A 16,958-nucleotide genomic window follows, 5' to 3' on the forward strand; every position below is an offset into this window, starting at 1 on the left:
AAACAATATTGACAAGTGAACTAACAAGGAAGAGGCTTGTCAATTGCCGGAGTTAGGAAACGTGGCCTTAGCAAAGGAGAATCCAACATTAATAGAAACAAGCTGTCTTGATAGGCGGCAAATAGCGTACACGACTCCGTTGGGTTGGTGGACAACTTGCAAACATGGCCGATGTTAATCAAGGATCGGTCTTACCTAACGAAACTACACCTCCCGCTCTGGACGGACTCAATGCAACCGACTCAAACGGTACCGACGCTGTCAACGCGACAGTGGCCAAGTTTGTGGCGACACCGGAGGGAACAGCACTGGCATATGGCAGCCTTGTGTTCATGGCTCTGTTGCCCATCTTCTTCGGTGCACTGCGGTCAGTAAGCTGCGGCAAAAGCAAGGTAATGTTAACATGAATGAGACTACAAGTAAGTAGCTAGGTAGTTTACTGAGCCTAGCTAGGTTCCCACTAACTGTTGGGCCATAAACAAACGAGGTAATGATCCACATTCACCGGTCAGTCTGGCCACTGTCCCAGGCACACGTATCGTGAAACACTAGTCAGCTGTCACTCTCATTCCACTCTCCGTGTTTGTTCCATATCCAGACCGGTATGATGTAGCCAGACAGCCAGTTATCTAGGTAACTACCATGACTGGCAGGCCTTGACTGGGGCTATCAATGCACCATATGTTCATTTTATTGGCCTGGTAGTTTACTCGCCTAGCTAACTAGATTCGTTTATTCTTGATAGTAGCCAATACATATATTTTAGTTTTATCATGACATTGAGCTCGTTGGCAGGATGTTTCTCGAGTCATTTCAGCCAGCAGGTTGTTACTGCCAGGTCTTGTAGCAGGTGAGATGTGTACAAGGTTCAGGATATGTTTTGGCTTGCCAATAATCTGGAAAGGTTTTAGGTAACGTGAACTCTGCTAACCATTGTTTCAAAGTGAAATTCTAGCTAAGCATTTTCTTTTCTCCAAGGTCCCAATGCTCAATGTATAGTAGGAATATGCTGATCATAGTTTGTTTCTCTTAACTACACGTGTCCTTACTGCCATCACTTGTGGACTTTCAGTCGGTGGGTGGAGGGAAACCGACGATGCACGACCTGGTTGTCTGATGACATGACCGATTAGAGAGGACAGGCTTTTTGAGTGGCGTGAAACTAAACGAGCTACTTTTCCGGTGTGGTTAACTAACTTGCACTCTGCTAAAGAGCGTTTCATGTGTGGTGTTGAATTGTGGTTGGTTGCTACCTCATCCAGAATCTCGCCTGACGCTTACTATAGATTACTTACAATATACTCCGCTAATTACTTTGTGCAATTATTTCGTCCTTAGGTTGCTGGAGAAAATGGTTGCGATTATGAGTACAGAGTGAGTATTAGAACTGACGATCAGAACAGATGTTTTTATTATTCTGACACATTGTTCGTGTCAATCTGGAAGATGCTTCATGACAGTGTCGCTCTGCGTCTGTTTCCCATCCGTGTGCGTGAAATCATTCTGGAGATGAGGTCTTTAGAGTTGGATGGAATTAATTGCTCTCCTGTTGCAGTCTTGTTCCTTGCTGCTCATCGCACCACATTGACCCATTTTAATTATATTCCCTGTGCAGATTTTGCTAATTTCATTCAGATAGGCCTATCTCTAGTGGGACACGAACATGCAACCTGCCTCAGTTTCACTCACCTTACTACTTTTGTGATGAATTATTCTGTGATGTGATGAAACAAAGGTTATGACTGTTTTGAGACAGGTTGATATTGAGACTTTATAGTGCTTTCTCTTTTTTTTGGGATCCAAATGGGACTTGTAGGTGGTAGGCCCTCCTGTTGGCTGCCACAGTGACAACATTTGGCTGTTTTTAAAGCTAATTTCCGGCTATTCTACACATTGGACATAAGCGACCCAAAAAAGTGTCGTCTCCCCCCTCCCCCAACCCCCCCCCACTGCATAATGATTTATTTTGTGTGTTTTGAAGGAACTTAGGAAGTGTGCTGCTTATGCTTGTCCACTCACATCAACCCTTGTTTCTTTCTCCCCAGAACTCCTCAGACATGCCAGAGACCATCACAGGCAGAGATGCTGCACGGTTCCCCATCATTGCCAGCTGCACCCTTTTTGGCCTCTATCTCTTCTTCAAAGTGAGCATCACCCCCCCCCCCCCCCTGCATCACTTGTTTTTGTCCTGAATCATTTCCTGCACTATTACAATGTAATAATCTACTGCTATTCCCTCCAACAATCTCCCACATAGCACTGTACCTCTGCTTTACTGTACCATCAGCTGTATCTGCGTTAATCCTTACTCGCACGCTGTGCTCACATCATGCATGCTATGTCCTTATTGATTCCCTTTTTCAGCTCTGATTTAAAGTGAGCGAGACTAGTGTTGGGATAATGTATGTTGTGAAAGTGGAGTAGTACTAAATTGGTTTTGTTTCAATCATAGATTTTCTCTCAAGAGTACATCAACTTGCTGCTGTCAATGTATTTCTTTGTCCTGGGGATTTTGGCACTGTCTCATACAATGAGGTGAGAGCTTTGTTTCGTCACTTTATTAGCTTCTCCTTTCACTTTATGACATCGGATTTAGCCTGAAGGTCTCGACATAATTTGTCTCTCCATTAGTCCCTTCATGAACAGGATCTTCCCTGCTAGTATTCCCATCAAGCAGTACCAGCTGCTCTTCACTCAGGGCTCAGGAGAAACCAAAGAAGGTGAGGCGGAAACGGAATGACAGCTAGAAGCAGTAATATGGTTAATACACTGTAAAAGCACGTGTGTTTTAATGTCACTGATGACTCTCCCTCCAACAGAGATAGTCAACTATGAGTTTGACACCAAGGACATGATCTGCCTGGTCATCAGCACTGTGGTTGGGGTCTGGTACATACTCAAGAAGGTCAGTTAAAATTATAGTATATTAAGGTTGTGTGTGTGTGTGTGTTTTTAGCCTTTATGGCATAGCAATTTTGTTGGTAGTTTGGAGGGTAACGGTGTAAGCCTATAGTTAGTCCTAGAAAATTCCCTCAGTTTAATACTCTGTGGTTGTCTTCATCTGTCTTAGTATATTAGTTCTATATGCCATTAGCAAACTATTTTATCCAAAGCGACCTAGTCGTGCGTGCATACATTTTACATACGGTTCTTAGTCTTCTGTGTGGGTGTTCTTCTTTGAACATGTGTTCTTTCGTTCTTCTTTGAACATTTCTTCCCAGCACTGGATTGCCAACAACCTCTTTGGCCTGGCGTTCGCCCTGAATGGGGTGGAACTTCTGCACTTGAACAACATCAGTACTGGCTGCATCCTGCTGGGGGGGCTGTTTGTTTATGATGTCTTCTGGGTAAGTCTACCACATGACCCCAATACTGTACTACCAGGTTATAGCCCAGCGGGGTATACTACAAAGCAGGATCAATGAGTTATCCAGCTACTTTGATAAACACTTATTGATGTTCATTAAGAAACCTGAACTTTGCTATGCGCTTTTGGTTGAGTCAATTAGACCATGCCAATTTCAAGTTTCTTAAATATCTCGATTGATAGATATCCAAATGTTTAAACAAGGTAGATGGCTAACTCATTGATTCTGCTTTGTAGTAAACCTCTCAGGCCCTGTCAAAGCGTTAAGCTGGGTGTATTGACTCACTTGAATAAACACAACCGTTATCCCTGTAGGTATTTGGCACCAATGTCATGGTTACTGTGGCCAAGTCATTCGAGGCACCCATTAAATGTGAGTAAAGGGACTTTTTTGGGGGGGTAAAGTCAATGCAGTCAATATTTTATACACAGTATTTAATGTTTAACTTTAACGAGTGCTATGTAAATGTCTGTTAGCCATACACTTCACGTTTTGTTAGACTGCCTGTGAAAAGCTGCATCTATCAAACCAAAGGTGTGGACTAAGTGAAATGCTTACTTACGGGCCCGTTCCAGCAATGCAGAGAGAAGGGAAGTAATAGAAAATGTAACGTGTAATAATAGATACACGATGAGTAACGATAACTTGGCTGTATATACAGTTGAAGTCGGAAGTTTACATACAACTTAGCCAAATACAGTTTTCACAATTCCTGACATTTAATCCTAGTAAACATTCCCTGTCTTAGGTCAGTTAGGATCACCACTTTATTTTAAGAATGTGAAACGTCAGAATAATAGTAGAGAGTGATTTATTTCAGCTTTTATTTCTTTCATCACATTCCCAGTGGGTCAGAAGTTTACATACACTCAATTAGTATTTGGTAGCATTGCCTTTAAATTGTTTAACATGGGTCAAACATGTCGGGTAGTCTTCCACAAGCTTCCCACAATAAGTTGGGTGAATTTTGTCCCATTCCTCCTGACAGAGCTTGTGTAACTGAGTCAGGTTTGTAGGCCTCCTTGCTCACGCGCACTTTTCCAGTTCTGCCCACAAATTTTCTACAGGATTGAGGTCAGGGCTTTGTGATGGCCACTCCAATATCTTGACTTTGTTCTCCTTAAGCCATTTTGCCACAACTTTGGAAGTATGCTTGGGGTCATTGTCCATTTGGAAGACCAATTTGCGACCAAGCTTTAACTTCTTGACTGATGTCTTGATGTTGCTTCAATATATCCACATAATTTTACTTCCATAATTTTACTTCATAATGCCATCTATTTTGTGAAGTGCACCAGTCCCTCCAGCAGCAAAGCACCCCCACAACATGATGCTGCCACCCCTGTGCTTTGCTAACGTTTGCTAACGTTACTAGCTAACTGTAGTAGCAGCCAACTAATAATTGGCTCATTTGGACAATAACACGGTTGGGATGGTGTTTTTCGGCTTGCAAGCATCCCCCTTTTTCCTCCAAACATAACGATTGTCATTATGGCCAAACAGTTATATTTTTGTTTCATCACACCAGAGGACACTTCTCTAAAAAGTATGATCTTTGTCCCCAAGCCACCGTAGTCTGGCTTTTTTATGGCTGTTTTGGAGCAGTGGCTTCTTCCTTGCTGAGCGGCCTTTCAGGTTATGTCGATATAGGACTCGTTTTACTGTGGATATAGATACTTTTGTACCTGTTTCCTCCAGCATCTTCACAAGGTCCTTTGCTGCTGTTCTGGGATTGATTTGCACTTTTTGCACCAAAGTACGTTCATCTCTAGGAGACAGAACGCGTCTCCTTCCTGAGCGGTATGACGGCTGCGTGGTCCCATGGTGTTTATACTTGTGTACTATTGTTTGTTCAGATGAACGTGGTACCTTCGGGCATTTGTAAATTGCTCCCAAGGATGATCCAGACTTGTGGAGGTCTACAATTTTTTTCCTGAGGTCTTGGCTGATTTATTTTGATTTTCCCATGATGTCAAGCAAAGAGGCACTGGGTTTGAAGGTAGGCCTTGAAATACATCCACAGGTACACCTCCAATTGACTCAAATGATGTCAATTAGCTTATCAGAAGCTTCTAAAGCCATGACATAATTTTCTGGAATTTTCCAAGCTGTTTAAAGACACTAAGTTGACTGTGCATGTAAACTTCTAACCCACTAGAATTGTGATACAGTGAAATAATCTGTCTGTTAACAATTGTTGAAAAAATTACTTGTATCATGCACAAAGTAGATGTCCTAACCGACTTGCCAAACTATAGTTTGTCAAGAAATGTGTGGAGTGGTTGAAAAGCAAGTTTTAATGACTCCAACATAAGTGTATGTAAACCTCTGACTTCATCTGTATACAAGGGGTACCAGTCCCGAGTTAATGTGCAGGGGTATGAGGTAATTAAGGTAGATATGTACATATAACTAAGAATAAAGTGACATAGTAAGCAGCTTAAAGGATGCTTAAAGTTTTTGCAAAAACGGTCAATGTAGATAGTTAACCAAATGGTATCTGGACTATTTCGCAGTCTTATGGCTTGCTGGTAGAAGCTGTTCAGGGTCCTGTTGGTTTCCGGACTTGGTGCTTCGGTGCCGCTGGCCGTGTGGTAGCAAAAAGAAGTCCGACTTGGGTGGCTGGAGTCTGACCATTTTTAGGGCCTTCCTCTGACACCGCCTGGTGTCAAGGTCCTGGATTGCAGGGAGCTCGGCCCCAGTGACGTACTGGGCCGTACGCAATACCCTCTAGCGCCTTGCATTCGAATGCCAAGCAGTTGGCACACCAAGCGGTGATGCAGCCAGTCAAGATGCTTTCAATGGTGCAGCTGCCCATGCCACATCTTTTCATCTTCCTGAGGGGGAAGAGGAGTTGTCGTGCCCTCTTCACAACTGTGTTGTTTGGATTATGAGATATCCTTAGTGACGTGGACACCGGGAACTTGAAGCTCTCGAAACAGTCCATTACAGCCCCATCGATGTGAATGGGGGCACCGCCCCTCCGTTTCCTGTGGTACACGATCAGCTCCTTTGTCTTGCTGACGTTGAAAGAAAGGTTGTTGTCCTGGCACCACACTTGCAGGTCTCTGAGCTCCTCCCTGTAGGCTGTCTCATCGTCGGTGATCAGGCCTACCACCGTCGTGTCGTCGGGAAAACTTAGTGATGGTGTTGGAGTCGTGTGCGCCACGCAGTTGTGAGTGAACAGGGACTACAGGATGGGGCTGAGCACGCACACCTGAGGGGTTCCCTGAGTTGAGGGTCAGCGTTGCGGATGCGTTGTTGCCTACCCAGTCAGGAAGTCCAGGATCCAGTTGCAGAAGGAGGTGTTCAGTCCCAGGGTCCTTAGCTTAGTGATGAGCTTCGAGGGCACTATGGTGTTGAATGCTGAGCTTTAGTCAATGAACAGCATTCTCATGTAGGTGTTCCTTTTGTCCAGGTGGGAAAGGGCAGTGTGGAATGCAATTCAAATTGCATAATCTTTGGATCTATTGGGGTAGTATGCGAATTGGATTGGATCAGGCATAATGATGGTGTGTCATGACCAGTCTTTCAAAGCATTTCATGTCTACAGATGTGAGTGCTACGAGGCGATAGTAATTTCGGCAGGTTACCTTGGTGTTCTTGGGCACAGGGACTTTGGTGGTCTGCTTGAAACAACATGTAGCTGTTAGACTGGGTCAGGGAGAGGCTGAAAATGTCAGTGAAGACACTTGTCAGCGGGTGCTTGGAATTCACGTCTTGGTAATCTGTCTGGCCCTGTGGTCTTGTGAATGTTAACCTGTTTAAAGGGCTTACTCAGATCGTCTACAGAGAGCGTGATCACACAGTTGTCTGGAACAGCTGGTGCTCTCATGCATCATTCAGTGTTGCTTGTCTCGAAACGAGTATAGAAGGCATTTAGTTCATCAAGTAGGCTCACGTCAGTTGGCAGCTCGCAGCTGGGTTTCCTTTTGTAATCCTTGATAGTTTGTGAGCCCTGCCGCATGCGCGGTGGAGCCGGTGTAGTAGAATTAGATCATAGTCTTGTATTGATGCTTTGCCTGTTTGATGGGTGTAGCAGGATTTCTTATAAGTGTCCGGGTAAGTGTCTCGCTACTTGAAAGTGGCAGCTCTACCCTAGCGCAGTGTGGATGTTGCATGTAATCCATGGCTTCTGGTTGTGATCAGTACGTGCGGTCACTGTGGTGATGATTTCGTCGACAGACTAAAGAAGCCGGTGACTGATGCGGTAACTCCTCAATGCCATTGGATGAGTCCCAGAATAATATTCTAGTCTGTGTTAGGGAAACAGTCCTGTAGCTTAGCATCTGTTTCTTTGGACCATTTCCATATTGGGCGCATCACTGTTACTTCCTGTTTAAGATTTTGCTTGTAAGCAGGAATCAGGAGGATGGAGTTATGGTCAGATTAGCCAAATGGAAGGAGAGCTTTGTATGCGTCTCTGTGTGGGAAGCAAATGTGATCGAGAGTCATTTTTCTCGCCTCTAGTTGCACAGGTGACATGCTGGTAGAAATGAGGTCAGACGGATTTCCATTTTCTTGCATTAAATTACTGTACCGGCCGCTAGGCGCGCCGCCTCTGGGTGAGCATTTTCTTGTTCGCTTATTACCTTATACATCTGGTTGAGTGTGGTCTCAGTGACCGCATCGATTTGTGGCGGTTAATAGACGGCTATGAAAATATGCAGATAACTCTCTTGGTAAATAGTATGGTCTACAGCTTCATGAGGTATTCTAACTCGGGACGGCAGAACCTTGAGGCTTCCTTAATTTAAGAGATTACGCACCAGCTGTTAACAGACATTCACAGCACCCCTCGTGCGCTTACGTCTGCCTTTATATTGCCTTCTTTCTCTTCCGAGTGTCGGGATTAGAGCCTGGTCCGGGGTGACCGAGCCTGTGCCACCGACTCGTTGAAGTAGAAATCTTCATCCAAATTTGAAGTTGGTGATGTCCAGAAGCTCTGTTTTTTGTCAGAGGGAACACTGGCTGAAACATTAGGTCCAAATAAAGTTAAGATCAGTGCAAAAAAAAAACAGACAAAATGTCCGAATTGGTCAGGAGCCCGTAAAACATCCGCTGTACATTCCAGCGCCATTTTAATACTCATGCCAGGTACTGTGTGTGTGTGTGCTCTGCTATTGGTCATCTGATGACACGGTGACAGCGATTTGTTCCTCTTTCTCCCCCTTCTCTTCTGTCCATCTCAGTGGTGTTTCCCCAGGACCTTCTGGAGAAGGGTCTGGGTGCCAGTCAATTTGCAATGCTGGGCCTGGGAGATATTGTCATTCCAGGCAAGTAAACATTCTCTTCCCTCAACAGTAGCGTCTAATTTTACATACCAATTGGCATGTCACATCCACTAGATAATGGCAGTACTTCAGCATTAGATCCACCTCCAGTACACCTTATTGTCTTCTGATAGTGCTGCCCACTCTGTTAATATTACATGTTAATATTACATGTTATTTTTCAGGTATCTTCATTGCTTTACTTCTCCGCTTTGATGTCAGGTGAGCTCTAACTCTTTTCTATAATGGCCCATATCCTCCCTCTCCCTACCTGTCATGTGTAATGTTCTGTCTCTGCTCCCTCCAGTCTGAAGAAGAACACCAGGACCTACTTCCACACCAGCTTCCTGGCCTACATCTTTGGCCTGGGCCTGACCATCTGGGTCATGCATACCTTCAAACATGCCCAGGTGAGAGGCACTGATTCCCAGGTCACACTAATGACATGCAGGTCAAAGGGTCACCTTTATGTCGACTTGGCTGGTACCAACTGGTTGTCTTGTCTCTCTCTTCCTTCCCAGCCTGCCTTGCTGTACCTGGTTCCAGCCTGTATTGGATTCCCAGTGGTTGTAGCTCTGTTGAAAGGAGAATTGACTGAGATGTTCAGGTAATAACACCTTACCTGTTTCCATCATGGCATTTTATTTTATCAGCCAAGCTCACGCATCAGCCTCATCACCAGTGGTAGTGAACATTTAGCCTGTTTCAAATCAAATCATTCGCCATTCAGCACCAGATGGCGCTATTGGTTACCTGTCTCTTAGCTTGACAAATGATCTATCACTCCAAGATCATTAAGCATGGAGACTGAGATGCCTCTTTTTACTATCTTCACTCGTCATACAATTGTTCCTCCAGACTCAAAGATCATTTACAGACTCCGAAAGATCAATTTAACACTAATTTGTATTTTTTAACTTCTTAAAGCATTGTTGGTTAAGGGCTTGTAAGTAAGCAGTTCACTGTAAGGTCTACACCTGTTGTATTTGGCGCATGTGACAAATAAAATGTGATATCATTCCTCCCACCCGTGCTGCTTGGAGTATTGTGTGTTATGTAAATGAACCTACTGGATCAGGGCCTTGGCCCGCTAACTCCTACCCTTAGCCATAATAACAGTGCTTAGACACTCAGCTGGGGCAACCACCCGTGCTGGGACTGGGCTGGTGAAGGAGAAGAAACATTCCCCAAACCTCTCCTGCCAGGAATGTGTCCTCGCTTGATAATCACCATGGTAACAGCAGAGATGTGACCTTGGGGTGGCACAATATGTGGAGAGAGGCTAAGAGACCTGGGTGTCAAAGGTGGCAGTGCCAAGGCTCCGTACCAACTGACAATCTGCCTTGCCAGCGTACTTTTGACTGGTTCCTATCTCTCACTGCTGGTGTCTCGGACAAGACAAACTTTATATTCACTCATTCTTTTACTTCACCGCTGTGTTCATTCTCCCAAAGATCTTCGTTTCATTTTTATCTGATTTCTTTGTCGAGATTAATTAACTTTAGGCGTCTTTACATAATTGTCTTTTCTTGTTGCTCGTCCTCTCGCTCGCTAGCTCCCACTCTCTCGCCCTCTCTTTCTCTGCTGTGTGTTCCTCCTCTTCCTGCTCAGCTATGAGTCGTCAGAGGAAGTGCTGCCACACTATCCCACCGTATCAGGCTCTCCGGCCAGTCTGGCTAACTCAATGCATAGCTCCTCCTCGCCACGCTGGCGACGCAACAACCCGCCCGTGTTTAATGGCGCCCCAGAGGATGGCTGTCGTTTCATGGGCTCTTAACCAACCATACTATTTTGTTTGGTTTTTGTTGCATTTGTTTGTAACTTATTTTGTACATAATGTTGCTGCTACCGTCTCTTATGACCGATAATAACTTCTGGACATCAGAACAGCGATTACTCACCACGAACTGGCTTTACCAGCACCCCCCTGTATATAGCCTCCACATTGACTCTGTACCGGTACCCCCTGTATATAGCCTCCACATTGACTCTGTACCGGTACCCCATGTATATAGCCTCCACATTGACTCTGTACCGGTACCCCCTGTATATAGCCTCCACATTGACTCTGTACCGGTACCCCCTGTATATAGCCTCCACATTGACTCTGTACCGGTACCCCCTGCATATAGCCTCCACATTGACTCTGTACCGGCACCCCCCTGTATATAGCCTCCACATTGACTCTGTACCGGTACCCCCTGTATATAGCCTCCACATTGACTCTGTACCGGTACCCCCTGTATATAGCCTCCACATTGACTCTGTACCGGTACCCCCTGTATATAGCCTCCACATTGACTCTGTACCGGCACCCCCCTGTATATAGCCTCCACATTGACTCTGTACCGGCACCCCCCTGTATATAGCCTCCACATTGACTCTGTACCGGTACCCCCTGTATATAGCCTCCACATTGACTCTGTACCAGTACCCCCTGTATATAGCCTCCACATTGACTCTGTACCGGTACCCCCTGTATATAGCCTCCACATTGACTCTGTACCGGTACCCCCTGTATATAGCCTCCACATTGACTCTGTACCGGTACCCCCTGTATATAGCCTCGCTATTGTTATTTTACTGCTGCTCTTTAATTATTTGTTACTTTATTTCTTATTTTTGTAGGTATTTTGTTAACTGCATTGTTTAAGGGCTTGTAAGTCAGCATTTCACTGTAATACCTGTTGTATTCGGCACATGTGACAAATAAGATTTGATTGATGTAATGGCGACTTTGCAGAGCACCCACCACCTCTCTCCCGGGCAGGTACTCCCCATGTCTCCCTTCCCCACTCTCCTGTCCTGCCACCCCTGTCATCAACCCTGGCTTTCAGTCTCCCTCTATTTCTTCTGCACTGCTTCTAAACCTGAGCTCTGTGGACCCATGGCATTGGCAGATGCCTTCCCTCTCCTTTGAAAGAAATGTAAATGTCAGGCTTTCACTGAGAAGGGTTCCATGTCCAGAGAAGGGTTCCATGTCCAGAGAAGGGTTCCATGTCCAGAGAAGGGTTCCATGTCCAGAGAAGGGTTCCATGTCCAGAGAAGGGTTCCATGTCCAGAGAAGGGTTCCATGTCCAGAGAATGGGTTTCTCCTTTTAGTTAACCAGGCCCTGTCTGGTCCAGACATTTTAAACCCAACCCTTTTAGTTAACCAGGCCCTGTCTGGTCCAGACATTTTAAACCCAACCCTTTTAGTTAACCAGGCCCTGTCTGGTCCAGACATTTTTAACCCAACCCTTTTAGTTAACCAGGCCCTGTCTGGTCCAGACATTTTTAACCCAACCCTTTTAGTTAACCAGGCCCTGTCTGGTCCAGACATTTTAAACCCAGCCCTTTTAGTTAACCAGGCCCTGTCTGGTCCAGACATTTAAACCCAACCATTTTTATCTTAAGTATTGTGAGTTTCTTTGGTTGAGTCTGATTCAGATACCCCTTCAGTCATCTCAAGGGCTGCAGCTAAGACACGTCTTTTTATCTATTTGTCGGCGTCCCGGGCCAGCATTGGAATCATCACTCTTCTCCCATTGGTTGTTTTTTGATATCAGCACGAAGCATGTTAATTTGGAATAAATTGTGCCGTGCATTGTGCCTTAGTGAAAGCAACGTTTTGTTCATCCTGTCTTTCCTGGTCTCTGTAAAAACATTTTTTATTTTCTGCTCATCTGACAGGTATGAGGAAGTGTCTGCGGAAGATGCTGCTGCTAAGGAAGAGACTACACAGGTTGAGAAAAAAGACAAATGATAAAGGTCCTACAAGCTCGTCCATCACTCTCTGCCACCACGTTCACAGCAGCCCTCCTCTCTACACATCCTAGGAGGGTGTTCATGTTTCCCAGGGGTTGTGTGCTGTACATGGAAGTGGATGATTGTGATTAATTAACTGTTCTAACATTGGGATATGTTGTAGTTCAAGTGTTTTGTAAAACAGCTTTTTGGTGCCTATGTTTTCGTTCTTGTTTTGTATTCCTTTCCCTTTTGCATTCTCATGATATTTCTTGTTTTTATTTCATTTGATTCGCCAGTATTTTAAACTCCATATGTTTTACTATTTTGTTTTCGGGTGAATCTGAGATCACAGGAAGCTGAACATTTTAGAAATTGATCTCGGAGTCTCAGATAACGGTGGTCAGGTTTGGTGGTTTGGTTTCTGTCCAGTCTTGGTTTTCTATAGGAATCCCTTCCTCATCGAGAATCAAACATCATTGGACGATGGAAAGGAGGCTGGAGATGACTCTACGATTGTCAAACACATGCTTTAGAAGGACCTTCACCTTTGCTACAGTCCTCTGGCCTGGAAGTAGGCCTAAATAAATACCATTCTCAAGGTATAATTGTGCCAATTTGGTAGTGCGTGTAATTCCATGCCGCCTGACTTGTTGGCCAGTGTAACGGTAATAATAGCTTAGAATTCAGATCAGTGTATTTATGGAAGTAACTAAACTTGTGCGATCATGATGTCACATTTTGATATTTGTATGGACATTTGCTATGACACAATGAGATTTCTGAGAGTCATACTCCGTCATACTCCGTCATATCCAATCAGAAGAGTCTGTTATATGGAAGTCATTTATTAGTATATGAGTTGGTTATGTCCTGTGCAGTGACTGAGAGGTACCTGCAGATGGAGAGAGAACCATATCTCCTCGGAGAGGAGACACAGGGGATCAAATGATTCCTCTTGCTTTAGGTTGGGATTGTTTTGCTTTGATTATGTATAAGTTCTGTCCTTTTGCAGAATGGAGCAGTGTGTTTCAGGCCCAGATAGAAGGGGGGGGGGGCTTTTTCCTGTTAGGGATTTAAGATTGAGCAGTTTTGTAGTAATATGTTTAGGTGAAGTTCAGTAACCCTGCTATCATTTCAAATAAATATACTGTTTTTTTTTTTCTCCTATTCTACTTGTGCAATTCAAAGTTTATTATGAGCCTTTGTTTATGAGCTGATTTTTATTTCAATAAATGTTGGTGTATATCACTGTAGAGAAGCATAACCTATGTGTAGGTGTTTAGTTTTGTACTGAAGTAGCCACCCACACGTGGGTTTTTCTGGTTATTTACAATACTACAGTTAAGTGCATTCTGGGCTGTAGAAGGGATAGCGCGGAGAGCACATCTGATGGACGACTCGAGGAAGGAGATTAGGATGTCGTCACAGTGCAGAAAGTATTTAGACCCCTTGACTTTCTACATTTTAGGTTAGACTTTTTTTTTTTTATTATTATAAAATAATCTAATGACGATGCAAACATTTTCTTTTTTTTAAATTCCGAAATGCTTGCTAATTTTATGAATAACTGAAATGTCACATTTACATAAGTATTCAGACCCTTTACTCAGTACTTTGTTGAAGGAACTTTGGCAGTGATTACAGCATCTTTTTGGGCATGACACTACAGGCTTGGCACACCTGTATTTGGAGAGTTTCTCCCTTCTCTGCAAATCCTCTCAAGCTCTGTCAGGTTGGATGGGGAGCGTTGCTGCACAGCTATTTTCAGGTCTCTTGAGATGTTTGAACTGGTTCAAGTCCGTGCTCTGGCTGGGCCACTCAAGGACAGAGACTTGTCACAAAGCCATTCCTGCGTTTTCTTGGCTGTATGCTTAGGGTCGTCCTTTTGGAAGGTGAACCTTCGGTTCTGTCTGAGTTCTTGAGCACTCCAGAGCAGGTTTTCATCAAGGATCTCTCTGTACTTTGCTCTGTTCATCTTTGCCTCAATCCTGACTAGTCTCCCATTCCCTACCGCTGAAAAACATCCCCACAGCATGATGCTGTCACCACCATGTTTCACCATAGGGATGGTGCCAGGTTTCCTCCAGATGTGGCGTTTGACATTCAGACCAAGTAGTTCAATCTGGGTTTCATCAGACCAGAGAATCTTGTTTCTCATAGTCAGAGTCCTCTTTAGGTTCCTTTTGGCAAACTCCAAGCAGGCTGTTGTGCTTTTTTTTACTGAGGAGTGGCTTCCATCTGGCCACTACCATAAATGCCTGATTGGTGGAGTGCTGCAGAGATAGTTGTCCTTCTGGAAGGTCCTCCCATCTCCACAGAGAAGCTCTGTGTGACCATCGGGTTCTTTGTCACCTCCCTGACCAAGGCCCCGATGGCTCAGTTTGTCCGGGCGGCCAGCTCTAGGAAGAGTCTTGGTGGTTCCAAACTTCTTCCATTTAAGCATGATGGAAGCCACTGTTTTTTGGGGGACCTTCAATGCCACAGAAAATGTTTTAGTACCCTTCCCCAGATCTGTGCCTCGACATAATCCTGTCTCGGAGCTCTACGGACAATTCCTTTTGACCTCATGGCTTGGTTTTTGCTCTGACTAATTTTCAATCGCAGTCCCTGGGCAGGTTATTAAAAACATTTACAATAACAATACAGACCATCATTGAGCACACGCAGAGCAACATAGGACAAGCAAGATGTAGCATACATAGCACAAAAAGCAACAAGACAAAATCCATAAAAGCAACAAAGTGTTATCCACACCTCACGAGCAACAGACAACATGGAAAGCGGCAATACACAGCTGGGGATTATGTTCACATCTGATTGGCCTTTAGCCATGTTTTTTGTGAAGTGTGATAGGTGGTGCAGTTGTGTGTGTGTGTGTTCCAGATATGGGAAGCTCTCACAGAGAAAGCAGGTTGACTAAAGATGCTTTCCTTAAGGGAACTATACAGTCACCTCTCATGGCAGACCTTGTGGATCTGCTGCCATATGTTTGGGTTTTCTGTTTAACAAAAGTACTGAGTGGAGGAGACTGGCAATTTAGGATCTTGAAGACAAGACATGCGTCGGTGTATTGCACAAGATTTTCCCAACTCAGGAGCTCATGCTTTCTGAGGACGTAACAGTGATGATGGCTATTGGGCTTCCTATCAGGCACGTTGAGAGCCTGTTTGTAGACAGACTGAATAGGTTTAATGTTGTACAGGAAGCTTGAGCCCAACTAATCAAGCAGTATGTTATGCACCTGAGCTCAATTTTGAGTCTTATAGAAAAGGGTCTGAATACTTATGTAAATTAGGTATTTTTGTTTTTAATATTGTTTTATTTCCTCAATTTTATAAATAAGGGTGTAACTTAACAAAATGTGGAAAAGGTCAAGGGGTCTGAATACTTTCCTATGGTGCTGTAGGTTCCAGTGTTGCTTATTTAAAAAAACTCCACCTGCAGCTACACAGTTCACTACACAGCTGGATCGTGGAAATCCTGATGTGCTGACCCCTGGTGGTGAGAATAGGCAACAACACCACCACGCTGATCCCTCCATCCCACATGGATGTGTGCTTAGCACCCTCCTGTACTCCCTGTTCGACGACACGACGGTCAAGGACACATCAATGGATTTTTCACATTACGGCTCGGGGATTCAAAACCAGCCTTTCGGTTACTGGCCCCGTGCCTGCCACCCAGACAGACTGATATGCAGACAGACAAACGAGCTGAGAGAATTTATGAAACCACACCTATCTGGTGTCTGGGATAGTGAGGAGATGTGAAGGAATTACCGTGACGCCCCTCGTAAAGCAAAGTGTTAGAGGATAAGTTCTCTCAAGGGATGTAGGAATTTATGAGTGGTTGTAGATTGCAAAAATGCCACCAGGGGGTGTAGTGGCTCGCTCTACAACTGAGCCGTGAGATAGAGTACAGACGAGGAAGCAGAGGAAATGTCTCTGCAGGAGCCCCGATTCATCTTTCTGTTTCATTGTGTTAGTCACAACCCCATCCTCTAGATTGATTTATTACACTGTTCACGTTTGAGATAAACTCTAGGAATGTTGCCCAGGACTCCTAATAGTTAAGATTAGAAGGAAACTAATATGAAGTTGTTGTGTAATCGGTCTTTGTGACTCTTGTCGAATCAGTTGACTGCTGCGAGTTCTGCTGATACTAAGGGTGATAATGATGAGTATATATTCTGTGCTCTGTTTATCGTCTATACTCTTTGTTGATTCTATTGACTGTAGCAGCACCATTTCACCAAATCTGATTCTGTGTATATGTAAATGTCCTTGTTGACTAAAGGTGATTCTGATTATACAGTCAGACTCCCTTCCAGTCAATCTGGTGGTGAGTGGCTACTGAGTGGAGACAGTCTGGTAGCTAGGGGATACTGAGAGAGAGAGAAGAGTCTGAGGTAAAGACCTATTGTCTGCCGTCCAGCCGCTAATAAAATATGCCAACTACATCTGGCATTCATCACCTCGGTGTCTGTGAGGGGGAAGTACTTTATGAATCACAGTGATCTCTGTGGACAGACAGGAAGCTGAAGATATTACCTGTAGATAGGAAATGAGGATGTATTATCATCATTGAG

The 16,958-nt window shown here is 44.4% G+C and overlaps 1 protein-coding gene across 2 annotated transcripts; it reads left to right on the plus strand.

Moving 5' to 3' along the window:
- Positions 1-16: 16 nt before the first annotated feature.
- Positions 17-13,634, plus strand: LOC106566469 (signal peptide peptidase). 2 transcript variants are annotated; one of them, XM_014134536.3, is made up of 12 exons: positions 17-392; positions 2,046-2,144; positions 2,453-2,535; positions 2,632-2,720; positions 2,820-2,905; positions 3,222-3,347; positions 3,683-3,740; positions 8,561-8,644; positions 8,827-8,863; positions 8,949-9,051; positions 9,163-9,248; positions 12,314-13,634. In XM_014134536.3, the coding sequence occupies exons 1-12, from the start codon at positions 165-167 to the stop codon at positions 12,384-12,386; spliced, it is 1,152 nt and encodes a 383-aa protein (XP_013990011.1). In that variant the 5' UTR covers positions 17-164; the 3' UTR covers positions 12,387-13,634. The 2 variants fall into 2 exon arrangements, with proteins under 2 accessions (XP_013990011.1, XP_082815977.1); XM_082959851.1 differs by lacking the exon at positions 17-392 and adding an exon at positions 1,343-1,374 and having other exon boundaries at positions 12,314-12,586.
- Positions 13,635-16,958: the final 3,324 nt, after the last annotated feature.

The sequence above is a fragment of the Salmo salar genome, chromosome 13, assembly GCF_965601325.2.
Source record: "Salmo salar chromosome 13, fSalSal1, whole genome shotgun sequence".
In the NCBI taxonomy this organism is placed as follows: Eukaryota; Metazoa; Chordata; class Actinopteri; order Salmoniformes; family Salmonidae; genus Salmo; species Salmo salar.

Excerpts from the sequence above, each read along its gene's own strand:
- LOC106566469 (XM_014134536.3), top strand. The coding sequence starts at position 165 with ATGGCCGATGTTAATCAAGGATCGGTCTTACCTAACGAAACTACACCT. Across the intron at positions 2,536-2,631 it reads GCACTGTCTCATACAATGAG|TCCCTTCATGAACAGGATCT; the intron begins GTGAGAGCTTTG and ends TCTCTCCATTAG. Across the intron at positions 3,348-3,682 it reads TTGTTTATGATGTCTTCTGG|GTATTTGGCACCAATGTCAT; the intron begins GTAAGTCTACCA and ends TTATCCCTGTAG.